The 16,588-nt window shown below is 59.5% G+C and overlaps 1 protein-coding gene across 3 annotated transcripts; it reads left to right on the forward strand.

Annotated features, from left to right (window-relative positions):
• The first annotated feature begins 2,738 nt into the window (after positions 1–2,738).
• On the forward strand, positions 2,739–16,340 carry LOC100590605 (chloride channel protein ClC-Kb). 3 transcript variants are annotated; one of them, XM_030805384.1, is made up of 20 exons: positions 2,739–2,867; positions 3,471–3,577; positions 4,543–4,671; positions 5,519–5,647; positions 6,901–7,040; positions 7,338–7,415; positions 7,500–7,578; positions 8,116–8,241; positions 8,613–8,697; positions 8,809–8,910; positions 9,531–9,615; positions 9,890–10,063; positions 10,495–10,564; positions 10,727–10,837; positions 11,213–11,426; positions 12,678–12,811; positions 14,479–14,567; positions 14,719–14,802; positions 15,466–15,552; positions 15,903–16,340. In XM_030805384.1, the coding sequence occupies exons 2-20, from the start codon at positions 3,478–3,480 to the stop codon at positions 15,948–15,950; spliced, it is 2,064 nt and encodes a 687-aa protein (XP_030661244.1). In that variant the 5' UTR covers positions 2,739–2,867; positions 3,471–3,477; the 3' UTR covers positions 15,951–16,340. The 3 variants fall into 3 exon arrangements, with proteins under 3 accessions (XP_030661244.1, XP_030661245.1, XP_030661246.1); XM_030805385.1 differs by lacking the exon at positions 2,739–2,867 and having other exon boundaries at positions 3,478–3,577; positions 14,722–14,802; positions 15,903–15,950; XM_030805386.1 differs by lacking the exons at positions 2,739–2,867; positions 5,519–5,647 and having other exon boundaries at positions 3,478–3,577; positions 15,903–15,950.
• The last annotated feature ends 248 nt before the right edge of the window (positions 16,341–16,588 follow it).

Here is a 16,588-nt window from a genome sequence, read left to right on the forward strand (position 1 = left end):
CAACCTCTGTCTCCCAGGTTCAAGCGATTCTCCTGCCTCAGCCTCCCAAGTAGCTGGGATTACAGGTGTGCGCCACCCTGCCCAGCTAATTTTTGTGTTTATGGTAGAGACAGGGCTTCGTCAAGTTGGCCAGGCTGTTCTTGAGCTCCTGGCCTCAGGTGATCTGCTGGCCTTGGCCTCCCAAAGTGCTGGGATTACAGGCATGAGCCACTGTGCCTGGCTCCGCATCTCCTATCTTTTCAGAACCTTGTCATGACCACTGTTTCCCTCCAGCGTTCCTCTGCTCCCTTCTCATTGGATGTGCAGAAGGCTGTGTCGGCCCCAGCCTCTTGGGATGACCTTAGCAGGCGTCTCTTCCTCCCCGGCCTCTGTCCCGTGCTTGGTGGGTCCTCAGCTCACAGGCCAGTACACCTAGGGTGGGACCCCAAGGCGCCTGGCATGGGGTGGCCAAGTGAAGGGGAAGGGATGTGGTCACTGAGGAAACACTCAGATCCCCTCCACCTGGAGCTGGTCCCAGCCAGAGACTGCCTAGAACCTTTGGGGTTTCTGGAGCCACCCTCAGACTCTGGGAGCCTGGCGTTCCTAAGGAACCCCCAGCAATCCTCACTCTTCAAACTCCCTTCCCCTCTCGCTGAAGACAGTGGGACCAGGTAAGGCATGGGAAGGGGCTGTGGGGGTGAGCTGGTAAGGCCTGTGTCTTGGGGAGGGGTGGGAGATGGGGGGTCTGCTAGCTCCCCAGCTGTCCCCACAGTTCCTCTGGGAAGCCAGGAATAACCAGAGCCTCCCTCCCCTCCTAGGCACCTGGCAGTGGGGGGTGTAACCATTGGAATAAAAGCAGGGCAGGGACCCTGCTTCATGTCACCTGCCAGGTTGCAAAGTAGTGTGGGACTCAGTGACCTCTGAATGTGGGTTCTCTGCACCACCCCGCTCCCATCCATACCTGCCCTATCTCTTTCAGCGTGCCCCGTCCCCCGTCCCCCGTCCCCTCTCCTCAGCTGCTCTGAGGCAGGGGGCTGTGCAGGTCCTGGGCGCCGGACCTCCACTGTTATGAGACAGAGACCCAGGTCTCAGGCTCAGCTCATTTAACAGAGGAGGAAATGGGGGCTCCAGATGATGTGAGGGTCACAGAGCCGCAGTGGGTTCTCCCCTGCTGTCTCTCTACTGAGCCCCCGCTACTGCTGCCAGGCGACTAATGTGGAAGGGGAGAAATTAGGGCTGATGTGGAGGCAGTGGGTTTGGGAGGGACCTGCATTGCGTCCTGAGCTTCCTGGCTGCCCTCTTCTCAGCCTCCTGGTGCTCACAGGGCTGGGGGGTGAGGGTGGATGTGGACGTGCAGTGCCGGCTGTGGGACAGTAGCCAGCAGCTGCCCCAGACCCGACAGTGGGGATCGGGATGTTGACAGGGCAGCCAGTTCTGGTGCTGTGCAGAGTCAACAGGTCAGGGTGGCCAAGGTGAAGGTGGGCTCAGGTTCATGCAGAGCGGCAACCCCCATCCCACCTCCCACAACACACACCTTCAATTTTGATTTGACTTGCCTGGCATCTAGGGGCAAAGGGTGGCCCAGGGTCCCAGATTTTAACAATCATTCAAGGGCCATCATGTTATTTAGAGAGTGGCTTTCTCTGGGTAGGACTGGAGGCAATTGTCCCCAACCTCTTACCCAAAAGTGGCATCAGACACAACTCTTCTGTTCTGTGCCCAAACCATTGCCCTGGTTCAGCCTCAGGAGCTGGAGGAGCTTCAGGCAGGGGAAGAGCTGCACAGTGTGGGGCTGGGTTCAGCCTCTGCTGTGTGACCTTGGGTGAGTGACTCACCTCTCTGACCATCTACAAAATGGCGAGGCTCTCCCCATTCACAGGGTGTGGGGAGGAGGACGTGAGTTGCAGATGTGAAGCTCCTGACACGTAGCAGGCACACGGCACGTGCTTGTTCCTCACCATGTCCTCTCACACCTGTGCTCCCATCCTCTGCTGGGGTGGGACAAACTCTGTGGAATTACCCAGAAGTCCCCAGCCAGAGCCGCTGGCCCTTGGACATGTGCTTTGAGGGGCATTTCCTGAGCCTGGAGGGTCTGGACACAGGATCAAGTCCCAGTTCCTGACCCCAATTCACTGCCTTGCCCCAGGTGTCGGCCTCCTCGCCAGCCCTGGACAAGATGGGTCATCAGGACGGGACCGTGTGGCACGGCCTGCGGGCTTTGGAGCCAGGCAAACCTGGGCTGGGAATCCTGGCTCTGCCTCGGCCTCCGTGATCTTGGACAGGCAGCCCCACCTCACTGAGACGCCATTTCTCTACAACGGGATCACACTGCCTGCCTCGTGGGATTTCCGTGGGCACTCAGGGTAATTAATCTGGCAGAAGGCTGACTCTCTGCCTGGCACACAGGGAGGCTGTGGTCATGCTGACCCCACTCACCTTTGCCGGCCTGCCTTCTCCTTCCCTGCCCAGCCTCCTCCCCTCTCCCTCTGTGCTTTCCAAACCTTCCATGTCCAGCTCTGAGACCCCTGGGCCCTGAGCCTCAGCCCCGGCAGATGGCCCCTCGCTGTCCTGCTGTGTGCGTGAGCTCCCCTCCCCAGCCCCTGTCCAGCAGCACCCAGGAGGCTGAGTACAGCTGGGCACCACCCTCTGTGCAGCTCTGGTGGGTGGGGAGTCTCCTGTTCCCCTCCCTGTTGGCAGCTCTGCTCTGCTCCGGCCTGGGCAGTTCTGGTCGGTTTTCAAGGACGTTCTAAGTGTTCGCCATAAACCCTGGGCCCAGGCTGGAAAGGGGGGAGGATGTTGATTGTTGGAACACACACCTGTCCAGGTGCAGGGGAGCTGGAGGCTCTGTGAGAGGAGGGCCAGCTCAGCTGCAGCAGGAGGACTGACAGGTGAGGGGTCACTGCAAGGAGCTGGGGACTGCCAGGGCCAGGCAGGCGGGCGGGGGGGGGGGTGGTAGGGGCAGGAGCCAGCATCTCACTTTGGCCCTGGCGGGATCTCCTTCTGGGCCTGGGGTTTTCCTGCCTCTGTAGCCTGGGTCGGGGGTGCTCATGGGTGGACAGGGAGAGTCAGAGCCATCCATGGGACTCTGCAGTGAGAGAGTCACAGCCCTGGGCAGAGACTGCTCCCAGCAGTGGAAGCACCAAGCGACCCAGGAGGGTGGGAGCGGCAGCCACAGAAGGGGAAGGGGCTCTGAGCAGGGCTTGGGTGCTTGGCCTGTGCCCAGTCTGCCGCTGGGCACAGGGGGACACCTAGGAATCCCACCCCTATCCCACACAATGACACACACAGGCACACAACCTCAGTGATGGAACCTCAGGGATGAGGGCACACACAGACCTAGTGTGATAACTTCGCACACACACACACACACACACACACCCAAGCACAATCCTTCCTCTTCATTTGGGTGGGGAGCGCACTGGAAGGGCCTAGAGGCAGCGCAAGGACGTGCAGCAGCTCACCCCGGTCCCTCCCTCTATCCGCTTCCCCAGGGGCCTGATGGAGGAGTTGGTGGGGCTGCGTGAAGGCTCCTCAGGGGACCCTGTGACTCTGCGGGAGCTGTGGGGCCCGTGTCCCCGCATCCGCCGAGGCGTCCGAGGTGAGAGCCAGGTCCTCTTCCCTTCCCCCTAGGGGACCACTCAGGACATCATTCCTGCCCGGCTCCCACCCCACCTCCCTGCCCAGGAACCACCCTCCTCCTGGCATTTGTCCAGGACATCACTGCCCAAAGTCTCCTGGGGGGCAGGGAGGGAAAGGGTCTATCTGTCCAACTCTCTGTGGGTCAGATGGGCCGGGCATCTGCCCTCTGCCTTTCGGGAGATACAGCCCAAGGCCTGGTCACTGTGCCTATCCTCCACCCAGGCCTCTCCCTCACCTACCTGTGCCAATGAGGGGATGTGGGGCTTAGCTGCTGGGAAAGCTGGGGCCACAGCAAGGGGCTGGGGCAGCCTGCACTTGGCACCTTTCCTTGAAGCCCCATGTGCCTTGTTCACTTTGAGACCTGACTGTCCCCTCAGCTACGGGTCAGAGCAAGTAGGGACCACAGAAGGAGGCTAAGTGCAGCCCCAGGGGCTGGTGCCCACAGCCAGTAAGGGCCAGCTCCCAGGCTGGGCTGGCAGCCAGCGGGACAGGGGCATTGCTGGGAACCTAGAGGATACCCGGGGCCACAGGCCCTGGGACACACAGGAGTCTGCTAGATCCTGGTGCTCTCTAAGCTACGGACTCTGCGGGGATACAGGTGAAAGCTGTAGCTGCCAGCCCCCTCCACACTCCCTGTCCCCCAGGAACCTCCCAGTACAGGCAGGGATGCGGAGGGTCGGCAGGTCAAAGGCCTTCCGGTAGGGGCAGCAGTGCTGGCACCCACTGTGCCATCACTGTTGCCTGCCACAAATCCTGCCCGGCCACTTACGTGAGGCAGGGCCCCCTCACAACTACCCCAGAGTCCACCACCAAGCTCCACCCCCCTGCCCCAGCCTCTCTGCCTGAAGCCCAGCTGGCCTCCAAGGATGGGACTGTCTGTGCCTCCTGCCCCACATTGTACCGTGACCCCATGCCCTGCCCCAGGTGGCCTGGAGTGGCTGAAGCAGAAGCTGTTCCGCCTGGGCGAGGACTGGTACTTCCTGATGACCCTCGGGGTGCTCATGGCCCTGGTCAGCTATGCCATGGACTTGGCTGTTGAGAGTGTGGTCCGAGGTAATCCCTCCATGGCAGGTGCTGCTTTGGGCCAAGGGATTCCGAGCTCGCTCTGGGGATGCCAGGTGGATGTCGCCAGGCGCAGCGGAGGTTGGGGGAGGGCTCTAGGTGGGCATCTTGTCCTGGCTTTACTCCTGACTTGCTCTGTGATCCTGGGCAGGCTCCTCCCCTCTCTGGGCCTCAGTCATCTCATTTGCACAAGGGAGAGAGGCCTGAATGTTCCTAAGAGGGCTTCCTCCTCTGAGCTCTCTGCCTCCTCTTCCAGCCACCCTGTTCCTTCTCCTTCCCTCCTCCATGCCCTGGGGCAGGAGTGGGGGCACTTCCCTATAACACTAAGCTTGGAGCTTCCTCCCCGCACCCCCCATCCCTCAGCAGCCTGCCTCCACCCTGAGGCCTCCCTGGAAGAGGGGGTGTGGGCCAGGAAAGGTCTAAAACACTTTCTCTGGAGACCCTCAGCTGCCAGAAGCAGCACCTATTATGGTGTTATGGTGTTTGGCGCTTCACACCTGTGTCATTTAGTTCTCAGTGGCCCTTTAGTCTTTAATATCTTTAGTCTTCAATGAGCCTGTGAGGGAGAGCCAATCACTAGCCCACTTGACAGATGGGGAAACTGAGGCTCAGAGAGGCTGAGTGGCTTGCCCAAGGTCACTCAGCTAGGCAGTGGTAAACCTGGGATATGGACCCAGAGTCGTACTCCTGCCTCTTCTTGGGGGTCTGCCCCTCACTGGGTGGCCTGGTCCTCCCCTCTTCATGACTCCATTTCCTCGTCAGTAAGTGGCCACCACAGCGTCTGGCCCCGAGGGCTGCAGAGGCTGTGGGGGCCTCCCTGATACGCGGCTGTCCCCAGCGCACCAGTGGCTGTACGGGGAGATTGGGGACAGCCCCCTCCTCCGGTATCTCTCCTGGACTGTGTACCCTGTGGCCCTCGTCTCCTTCTCCTCGGGCTTCTCCCAGAGCATCACGCCCTCCTCTGGAGGTGAGTCCACGGTCACCACACCAGTCCCCACTGGCCAAAACCTTCTCAGATCCCAGGAGGCTTCTGATGGGGGGAGTCGGGAAGCGGCAGCCTCATTTCACAAAGGCCCAGAAGAGTCGTGTGGCTTGCCTGAAGGGACACAGCAAGAAGGCCAGATCTTGACTTTTGGGTCACTGCTGGCCCTACCTGCTTTCCAGGGGCTCCTCTGGGACTTGATGGGAGGCCTGGTGGGAGGTTCTTCTGCGAAGCCTGTTCCAGTGGCTGGTGCCAGGGAGGGGCCGGTGGAGGAGGCACAGCTGCCCCAGGCCGCTCAGCCCTGCCTCCCGCTCGAGGCCAGCAGAGGGGAGCTCAAGGCTCACTCAGTGGTGGCCTGAGATTTCATCCAGGCTTCCCCTATGCTGCCACAGCCTTCTGCCAGGCCTGGCGGGAGGAATGTGAACAACTCACATTCCCTCTGTGACGCTCAGCGTCCAAATCTGCTAAATGAGTTTAAGGACCTTACCCTAGGCTGGGTGCGGTGACTCATGCCTGTAATCCCAGCACTTTAGGAGGCTGAGGCAGGAGGATCGCTTGTGCCTAGAGTTTGAGACCAGCATGGGCAATACAGGGAGACCCTGTCTCTACAACAAATAGAAAAAAATCAGCTGGGCATGATTGCATGTGCCTGTGGTCCGAGCTACTCAGGAGGCTGAGGTGGGAGGATTGCTTGAGCCGGGGAATTCGATCCTGCACTGAGCAGTGTTTGCACCACTGTACTCCAGTCTGGGGGATAGAGTGAGATCCCTGTCTGAAACAAACAAACAAACAAACAAACAAACAAACAAACAAAGGAATACTAACCCAGCTGGGCACACTGGCTCATGCCTGTAATCCCAGCATTTTGGGAGGCAGAAGCGGACAGATCGCTTGAGGTCAGGAGTTCTACAGCAGCCTGGGCAACATAGCCAGACTCCATCTCTTTAGAAAAATAAGGTGGGTGAAGTGGTCTCCGCCTGTAGTCCCAGCTATTCAGGAGGCTGACGAGGGAGGATAACTTGAGCCCTGGCATCTGAGGCTGCCTTGAGCTATGGTCCTACCACTGTACTCCAGCCTGGCCAACAGAGCAAGACCTTGTCCCCAGAGGAAGATAATCCTAACTTCAGAGGGTTCTGCTGATCTGGCAAGATCGTAACGTGAAAACACCGTGCGGGTAGAGTGTTGAGATTTTTAATCCAGAGATTGTCCCCCTCCTGGCCCTGCCCACCCCCGCCAAGGTTCTGGAATCCCGGAGGTGAAGACCATCTTGTCGGGTGTGGTCTTGGAGGACTACCTGGATATCAAGAACTTTGGGGCCAAGGTGGTGGGCATGTGCTGCACCCTGGCCTGTGGCAGCACCCTCTTCCTCGGCAAAGTGGTATGGGCAGGGGTGAGGGCACCCAACCACCCTACCCACCCCAGCCACCCCAGCCTCACCCCCATCACCCCACCAAAGCTGGGTCAGAGGGGACTTGGGCTGGTCCCTGCCTTCGAGGAGGTCAGTCTCGGGGGAAGAGGCAGGCCAGGTCCCTGGAGTGTGACAAAAGCCATCTGAGGACAGCCCTGGGGGTTGGGGAGATGGAGGAGGGGGTGTGGTGGGGAAACCGTGCTGCCTCTGGGTGAGACTGTCTCTGCTGCCCTCACCTGGGCCCTGGGCCCACCCTTCCCTCTGCAGGGCCCTTTCGTGCACCTGTCTGTAATGATCGCTGCCTACCTGGGCCGTGTGCGCACCACGACCATCGGGGAGCCTGAGGTTAGGGACTCGGGGGCTTCCTTAGAGGAATGGGAGTGGGGAGGGAGGGGACTGACGCTGAGCCCTGGACTCGGATCCCACTAGAACAAGAGCAAGCAAAACGAAATGCTGGTGGCAGCGGCGGCAGTGGGCGTGGCCACAGTCTTTGGCGCTCCCTTCAGCGGTGAGACCCCCTCATGCCCCGCCCCCTGCGTCCCTCAAGCTCCTCCCCTGACACCCTGGGCTCCCTCGGCCCATCTGAGAGCTTGGAGGAGGGGCTGGGGCTCATTCTAGTTCTTACTTCAGCCCCGCCTTGGGCACAGTCACCGCCCCCCAGCGGGGGAGGGGGGTGGTGTGTGAAGTGATTGGCGGTGCTGAGAGGCTTCAGGGTAACATTATACAGACTTGGGATTGAAATCCACGTGTGACCCTGGCCCGTTGGCCTCTCTGAGCCCGGCTTCCTCCTCTATAAAATGGAGATCGCAACCGTCCCCACGCGATAGTGAGAGGGCGCACACCCGCCTTCCAGGCTGGATGGGTCTCTGGGCAGTGGGGTCCTCCCCGCCCAGGCCGCATGCCCTGCCCTCCCCTCCTGTCTGTCCTTGTCTGGGCTGTAGGAGAGCAGGACAGATGGGTCAGGTAGGAGGTGACATGGGGAGGGGGTCCTACAGTCACAGGTGGGTGGGGGTGGAGGCCCACCTGAGATCAGTGTCGCCCCCAGGCGTCCTGTTCAGCATCGAGGTCATGTCTTCCCACTTCTCTGTCTGGGATTACTGGAGGGGTTTCTTTGCGGCCACCTGTGGGGCCTTCATGTTCCGGCTCCTGGCGGTCTTCAACAGCGAGCAGGGTGAGCCCCCTGGGCTGCCTGACCCTGGCCCTGCCTGGGGGCCAGGGCGAGGGGGCCCTCCCTTCTCCCCTGTATACACCCCTTGCTCTTCCTTTCCCTCTCTCTCCCTCTTTTTCCTCTTCCTTGTTCCCACCTCCTTCTGGGAGGATGGAAGGGGCTGACCTGTGTTGAGCATGAAGGGCAGGGGCCCTGAGGGTAGAAGGGTTGAAGCTGGGCAGGGAGGCAGGAGCCTCGTTGTGGGGGCCTGGAATGCCAGGACACAGATTCCGGTCAGGACCTGGCACCCCCTCCACCCTGGGCTGTTAGTCTGGGACTTGAGTTTGGGTGGGGTGGGAGCGCCATCTCGGCTCTCCACTGCCCTCCTTCCCCAGAGACCATCACCTCCCTCTACAAGACCAGTTTCCAGGTGGATGTTCCCTTCGACCTGCCTGAGATCTTCTTTTTTGTGGTGCTGGGGTGAGTGGGTGCCTTGGGCCCCTGAGAGTCCAAAAGACATTCCCCCCAGGCCTGGACTGCGGCCCCTGGTACTGGGGTCAGGCTCTGGACTCTTGTCTCTGTGCTCCCCAGGGGTGTCTGCGGCCTCCTGAGCTGTGCTTACCTCTTCTGTCAGCGCATCTTCTTTGGCTTCATCAGGAATAATCGGTTCAGCTCCAAACTGCTGGCCACCAGGTAGGCTCCGGGCTAAGGGCCAGGGACCTCTCAGTGAGCTCCCCCCGCACCGTACTCCCAACCTTATGTGGAAAGCTCCACCCGCCACCTGAGCCCCTAAAGCCCATCCTAGCTCATGCCCCACATGTGGAGCCCCTAACACCCCCTACAAGTCCCCACAGTCACTGCCCCACTACCTTACTGGCCTCAAACCTCTCCATTTAACCCCCATATCTCCTGGAGTCTATACCCCCTCAGTGAACCCCAACCCCCTCACTGACCTTTAACCCCTTCTTGGTCCCTCTCTCCCTTTAAACCATGTGTGCCCATGGCATTGGCTAAGCCCTCCTGCCCCAGGTGCATGAGCCCTGCCCCCGCCTGGCCCCACTCTGTCCTCCCTCCCAGCCTGCCTGTGCCCCAGTTCTCCTCTAAATCAGCCTCTACCCCTAAAAATACCCAGGAGTGTGGGGCTGACCCCACAGGTTCTGTCCCCTGGAGCTGGCCCAGTCCATGTCCCCCGTTCCTGCTCTTCCTCCTCCCCAGTCCTTGCCTTGCCATCCTGCCTTGGCGAGGCCCTGCTTCCCTCTCCTTGGGATGTGGGAAAGGGAGGGCCAGCCCTAGAGCCCATCCACCCCCCACAGCAAGCCTGTATACTCCGCCCTGGCCACCTTGGTTCTCGCCTCCATCACCTACCCGCCCAGTGCCGGCCGCTTCCTAGCATCTCGGGTAAGGGGCCTTGAGTGGGGTGGCAGGAGTGGGGAAGCCCTATTTGTTGCCCCCTTTGCGTGCATCTCACTTAATCCCCCCAATACCCCATAAGGGAGATGCCTCAGCATTATTTTATAGATGATACTACAGCTTCAGGAGGTCAGAGCCCTGCCCAAGGCCCTGCTCTGGGAAGTGGCAGAGGAGGATTCCAGGCAGGGTCAGGAGGTGCGGGGGCGGCTGGGGTCTGCCGCTCGGGGCCCCTCATGTCCAGTTCCTACCTGCCCCGCCACAGCTGTCCATGAAGCAGCATCTGGACTCGCTGTTCGACAACCACTCCTGGGCGCTGATGACCCAGAACTCCAGCCCACCCTGGCCCGAGGAGCTTGACCCCCAGCACCTGTGGTGGGAATGGTACCACCCGCAGTTCACCATCTTTGGGACCCTTGCCTTCTTCCTGGTTATGAAGGTGGGCCCCCTGGCCCCCAGGTGTGCGCAGAGCCAGGACCAGCTCTGGTGGGGAGGGGCGGGGGTGCCTTCTCGCAGCTGGTGGCATGGAGCCCAGGCCTTCCACCCACACTTCCTGATGTGCCCCCTGCCCACTGCAAGGTCCTGGACAAGTGGCTTCAGCCCTCTGGACCTCAGTCTTCTCATCTTTAAAATGGGGTGGTTACTGGGAAGGCTGAGGAGGAAGAAAGGAATGTACCTGGCACAGTGCCAGGCACACAGTGGGCATTTCTCAGGGTGAGGACCCTCCCCTAATGCCAGACTCTGGCAATGGGTGCATGGCCGGCACCCTCTTTCTCTCTAGGACACTCCCCTGTCCCCTGTCCTGTCCTCCTTTGTCCACGCCTTGCCCAGCGGCCTCTAACCTCTGCCCCGGGCTCCCCACTCCCACAGTTCTGGATGCTGATTCTGGCCACCACCATCCCCATCCCAGCTGGGTACTTCATGCCCATCTTCGTCTATGGTGAGTCTGGAGTCCTGAGGTTCTGAGAGTTTCGGGGTTCTTGGGGCAGGGCCATGGCTTCTGGTTTACCCTCCCCAGGTTGTACTGAGGATGGTCCTCAGGGATGGAGGGCTGTCGGGGACGGGTCAGCCTGGCTCCCCTTCACCCTAAGTCTGTGGCCAGGAGCTGCTATCGGGCGCCTCTTTGGGGAGACTCTGTCTTTCATCTTCCCTGAGGGCATCGTGGCTGGAGGGATCACCAATCCCATCATGCCCGGGGGGTATGCCCTGGCAGGTGAGTGGATCAGGGCCCTGCTGGATGGGCAATGTCGTGGGGCTGGGCTGGACCTAGAGAATTGGCTGGTGGCTCCACAGGGCACAGAGCAGTCACTGAAACCCCCAGTGAGCCCCGCACCCCTCATGGGGGTCTGTCCCTCCTGAGCCCCACCATTCCCCGGGGCCCATCACTCCCTCCTGTCCTGTCCCCAGCCCCGCGGCCTCCCTTATCCCTCTCCTCTCACCAAGCCCAGGCACTGGGCACTTCCCACAGTGCCCGGGCTGTAGCCTCTTACAAATCACACCTTAGCCCCTGGTCGCAGCCGTACCAGCCTTGCCCTAACATGAGGCTGGCTCCTGGCCTGAGCTGCCCTGCCTGCCTCTGCCCTTGCAGGGGCTGCGGCCTTCTCAGGGGCTGTGACCCACACCATCTCCACAGCGCTGCTGGCCTTTGAGCTGACCGGCCAGATAGTGCATGCACTGCCCGTGCTGATGGCGGTGCTGGCAGCCAACGCCATCGCACAGAGCTGCCAGCCCTCCTTCTACGATGGCACCATCATTGTCAAGAAGCTGCCATACCTGCCACGGATTCTGGGCCGCAACATCGGGTAAGGGGCGCCCACCTCAGGCTGGCTGAAAGGGTCATAGTGTCTGGGTAGGGCTGGGGGTGGAGGGCACCTCCAGAAAGAAACGCCACCGCAGCTGACCTCGGACATGGGGGCTGGGAGGGGCTGACACACAGCAGTGCTCTCATCTCCACTCTCCGCAGTGCCCCGGGTGACCTTGGGCAAGTCCTTGGCCTTGAGGCCTCAGTGTCTGTCTAGGGGTCAGCTGGGCTTCACAGCAGGAGGATGAGTATTGCCCCGTGTACAGGCTGAGGAAACCGGGGCTCAGAGAGGTGCCGTGTCTTGCTCCAGGTGACACAGAGAGTCAGCACCAGATCCGAGAGGTCTCCTCCCCTCTCCCCACTCCTGCTGTCCTTGCTGGGACGTTGGGAGCAGGAGATGGAACAAGAATGGAAATGGGCTTTGAAGTCCTTGCTCAACCAGATAGGACCAGAGCAGCTTCTGGCGCCAGAGAAGCAGACCAAAGAGGCTCTGAGAGTCCCTGAGTCTGAGGCCCCGCTGCAAACACAAGCAAGCTGCTGCCTTGCCCTGAACCCGTTTCCCCATCTGGAAAATGGGGCTGCTTACCCCAGTGGTTTCCAGACTTTCAAGTTTTTTTCCCTGGGGGAGGCATATACTTTTTTTTTTTTTTTTTTTTTGGAGATGGAATCTCTCTCACTCTGTTTCGCAGGCTGGAGTACAGTGGCACAATCTCAGTCACTGCAACCTCAACCTCCCAGGTTCAAGCAATTCTTCTGCCTCAGCCTCCCAAGTAGCTCAGACCAGGCATGTGCCACCATGCCCAGATTATTTTTGTAATTTTAGTGGAGACGGGGTTTCACCACGTCAGCCAGACTAGTCTTGAATTCCTGGCCTCAAGTGAGCCGCCTGGCTCAGCCTCCCAAAGTGCTGGGATTACAGGCGTGAGCCACCGTGCCCAGCCGCATATACTTTTTATTCAAATTAAATTCTCCAGGGAAGGCTGCTGGGTAAAACAGGCTAAAGTGGAGCTGGTCTGGGGGACATGGGGGTCCAGGGGGCTGGGAATTCAGAACTGGGTCATCAGCGACGTGGTCCCCAGGTTTCCTCTCACTGTGGGTTCTAGGAGTCCCTCATTCCAGGAACCTCTCCGGCCCTGCCCACACTCCAGAGCCGTGGGTCCCTGGTTGAAGCAAAGCTCCCCACAGATCCCCCTGCCGGCCTGGGTCTCATATCCCCGACTCCGGGACCTGATGGGAGCCCCTCTGCCTGCAGCTCCCACCGCGTCAGGGTGGAGCACTTCATGAACCGCAGCATCAACACACTGGCCAAGGACACGCCGCTGGAGGAGGTGGTCAAGGTTGTGACCTCCACAGACGTGGCTGAGTATCCCCTGGTGGAGAGCACAGGTGCCCAGCTGTTGGGGAGGAGGAAGTCGCGGGTGAGGGATGCCCTCTGCCTCCTTCTTGGACCTGTCAGGCAGACAGGATCTGCATCCAGGCTCTGTGACTTAGCAACCAACCGTGTGACCTTGGGCAAGTCACTTCACCTGAGCCTCAGTTTCCTCATCAGTAAAATGGAAATCATGGCCACCCTCCCTTGGGGTGGTTGACTTGTCTAAAGACAGTCAGCGGGTGCTTGTAAGGCAGTCCCTGGGCAGCTGCTGGGGTAGGAGCATGGGGACACCACCGGGGTCTTCCAGAAGCTTCCCTTCAGGCCTCCCTTTAAGCATTCCCCAGATGAGTCCCCTCCCCCAAATCCTTGTTGGCATAAGGAAAACATCTCTTTAAAGACAAAAGCATGGTGGCCCTTATTCAAAGGCATGGAACTCATTTCTTGGGGAAACCTTAACTAGAGTGTCATTTCCTGTGGGTACAAGTCCAGTATCTGCATTCAGAAGATAAGGCGGGGTTGGGGGGTAACCCTGCTCACTCAAGGCTGCTGTCAGCCCATGTGTCTCCCTGTGCAAATGAGACAAGGTGCACACCTGGCAAGCATACCACAGCTGGATTTTGGTCTCCACTTGCACTTTGGGCAGGCACCTTGTGCAGTGAGCAACCTGTACAACCATATGGGTCACCCCTATGCCCACCCCAAGAGGGATAAAGCCATTTATGAGCTAAAGAACTGTGAGTATACCACTTAAGCTGTATGTACTGCATTTTCATCATCTTGAAAGTAGGGATCAAGAGAGTATAGGATTGCCAGACGTTCTCACTCCAAATGCTAGGCCCTTCTTTCCCCCACTAATTGGAAGACCGTTAGCATTATGCTGTGGAACATGCCAAGTATCTCATCTGAAAATGTTTGCATTCGGATGACCCCACCAAGAGCCTTCACCTCCTGGAGCAAAGAAAGAATTAGCCTCAAAGACAAAGACAAAGTCCTCTTTTACCCTTAGAGCCGCAGCAAAGTGCTCCAACCAACACAGGCCCAGGCTGTGGGACCCCACTGCTCACCCAAGAAATAGCCTTCAGTATTCATTTAAAAGGGAAGGGGGGCATTTATATGTCTAGGTGTCAAGTTTTTATTCCACTCAACAGAAAGCAAAAACACCAAGCTGGGCCCTCAAAACTAAATATCCGACAACGCCATTGATGCCCCAGGGCCAGAATGAAGTTGCCAAGGCCCCAGCACACAGTAGGACCTCAGAACACAGTGTCTCCGTGGGTTCACACCTTCACTGTGCTGCACCAAATATGAAGCCTCTTGGGAAACGAAGGAGAAAGCCCAGCCCTGACACACAGATTTCATCGTGTGGGTGTCCCTAGCTTGCTCCTGTCTTGAGGCCTTGCAATGTCGGGGATCTCAGTGGTGGCCAGGGTCCCTCCTGGCTCCCTGGCAGCCTCACTCAGCCACCCTCAGCTACCACACCTGAATGACCTTGGGCAAGACAATTAGCCTCTCTGTGCCTTTGAGCCAAAGTTTCCTGTCCTTTATAATGGGGGACAATAGTTACAATAGCCCCATAGGAACACCAGAACAGTTCTTGGCTAAGTAGGTGCTAAGCAAATGTGAGTCCCTGTTTCTTCCTAACGCGCCTCCCTGTGGCTCTCTCTCCCTCTCCACTTGCCAGACTCCCAGATCCTGGTGGGCATCGTGCAGAGGGCCCAGCTGGTGCAGGCCCTCCAGGCTGAGCCTCCTTCCTGGGCTCCAGGACACCAGGTGGGTACTCCTGAGGGGTGTGGGGATGGGGCGGGGGTGGGTCAGCAGGGATGGGAGGGGAGGGACCCGCTGATCTCCTGAGAGAGAGGCGGTCTGAGAGAGGCATCCTGGGGAGGCTGGCCCTGCACCTGTAACCCTTCCCCACCCCCAGCAGTGTCTCCAGGACATCTTGGCTGGGGGCTGCCCCACAGAACCAGTGACCCTGAAGCTGTCCCCAGAGACTTCCCTGCATGAGGTAACGGGGAGAATTGCGGAGTGTGACACACGAGGCCCCCGGGTGGGGGAAGAGCTGATGAAGAGCTGAGGCTCCAGCCTCCCCTCCCAACCCCGCCCCGCCCGTCTTATGCTGCTTCCTGCTCCTCCTGGGCCTGTGTCCTCATCAGCAGACTGGGCAAAGCAGCTCCTGCCCTGTCGCCCCTCACTGCCAGGGTTGTGGGGATGATGCAGAGAGATGAGGGAAGTGGGAGAGTGGCAAATGTAAATCTCTGGGTGGAGAAAGACAGTGGAGTTGCACCAAGGCACACGGGCGCTTCAATTTCAGGTCCACCACATTCTCCCTGTGTGATCGTGGACAAACGACTTAGCCGCTCAGGACAGAGCCTGGCACACGGGTTGGGGAGGGGCAGAGGCCGACAGGGGACCTGGAGATGGCCCCGCCCCCTCTGTGCTGCTGGAGGGTGCTGTATATTAGGTCCTGTTCACCTGCGGCCCCGCCCAGACCCTTGCATGGACTCTGGCATCCCCCAGTGGCCACATTGGACATTGCAGGCCTGGGTCTCCTGTCTCCCACACACATCAGGCCCTGTCCCGCTTCCTGGCTCAGAGGCATGGCAGAGTGGGCCAGAGGGTGGGCTGGGCGCCTTCTACCCTCCAGTGTTTCCTAACATCCCCCATCCAGGCACACAACCTCTTTGAGCTGTTGAACCTTCACTCCCTCTTTGTGACGTCGCGGGGCAGAGCTGTGGGCTGCGTGTCCTGGGTGGAGGTACCAGGGTCCCGGGGGCAGAGCAAAGCAGGGGACCTATGCCTGAGAAGACTGGGGAGGTGGGGTGGGGGGGACACCAGCATGCTCCCATCCAAACCTGGGAGGATTCAGAGGATACTGATGAGTCCCTCTTCCTGGCCCAGATTGGCCACTGGGCCTGGCTCCCCTACCTTGTTTTCTGGCCAGTGGCCAGCCTGCCCCTCTCTGCCTCAGTGACCCCATTGTGCAATGGGGTGGCAAAGGCTCTACTATTCACCCAGAAACCACCCTTAGGGGAACCAAAAATGCTGGAGCCCCCCTCTCAACCTCCTCTACACGCCCCCCACCTCCACCCCCTTTCTCTGTTCTAGATGAAGAAAGCAATTTCCAACCTGACAAATCCACCAGCCCAAAAGTGAGCCAGCCCAGCAAGATGAAACAGGGCACCCCAGCTGCCCTGGTACTGAGGTTGGGCTGAGACCCTGCCTCTCTTCCCCCATCACCACCTGCCCCTCCCTCCAGCCCAGCTCCATTCTTTGGCACAACAGGCAACTCTAACCCAGCCCGGAAGAAGATGGCTCATCCTGGGTGGGACGATGGCTCCTGCCTTGAAAGACAAATCCCACCTTGGACAGAGCTGAGTGTGAGAAGATGGAAAACCAGCATCTGCCAGGTGCTCAGTGACTGGCCATCACGTTAATGAATGACGAGATTGGAGTACGCTGTCACCAAAGGCAGGCACAGATGCCCTGTGGGGTTGTCTGATTCCCAGTGAGAGGCTCCTGAGAAAAATAAAGCTGCTTCCCAGAGCTGCTGTCCATCTCTCATCTCAGCTGCAAGGTTGCTGGTCTGGGACTGGAGCTCCTTACCTGCGCTGGCCCAGAGTGAGTTTCCCGTGGTCATGTGGGCACTGCAGGCTCGGGCCCCTGGGCTCCTCCTCATGCTCCATTTCTTGGCAGGGAGATGCCAGGGAGAGAGGGTCTCCCACCAGGTCTATGATGCTTGTCCTCATGGATAAGCAGGACCCTGTGTCGCTCAAGCCCTTGTCTCCTGCTTG

The sequence above is a fragment of the Nomascus leucogenys genome, chromosome 24 (assembly GCF_006542625.1).
Source record: "Nomascus leucogenys isolate Asia chromosome 24, Asia_NLE_v1, whole genome shotgun sequence".
In the NCBI taxonomy this organism is placed as follows: Eukaryota; Metazoa; Chordata; class Mammalia; order Primates; family Hylobatidae; genus Nomascus; species Nomascus leucogenys.

Excerpts from the sequence above, each read along its gene's own strand:
- LOC100590605 (XM_030805384.1), top strand. The coding sequence starts at position 3,478 with ATGGAGGAGTTGGTGGGGCTGCGTGAAGGCTCCTCAGGGGACCCTGTG. Across the intron at positions 4,672-5,518 it reads TGTTGAGAGTGTGGTCCGAG|CGCACCAGTGGCTGTACGGG; the intron begins GTAATCCCTCCA and ends GGCTGTCCCCAG. Across the intron at positions 14,568-14,718 it reads CCTGGGCTCCAGGACACCAG|CAGTGTCTCCAGGACATCTT; the intron begins GTGGGTACTCCT and ends CCCCACCCCCAG.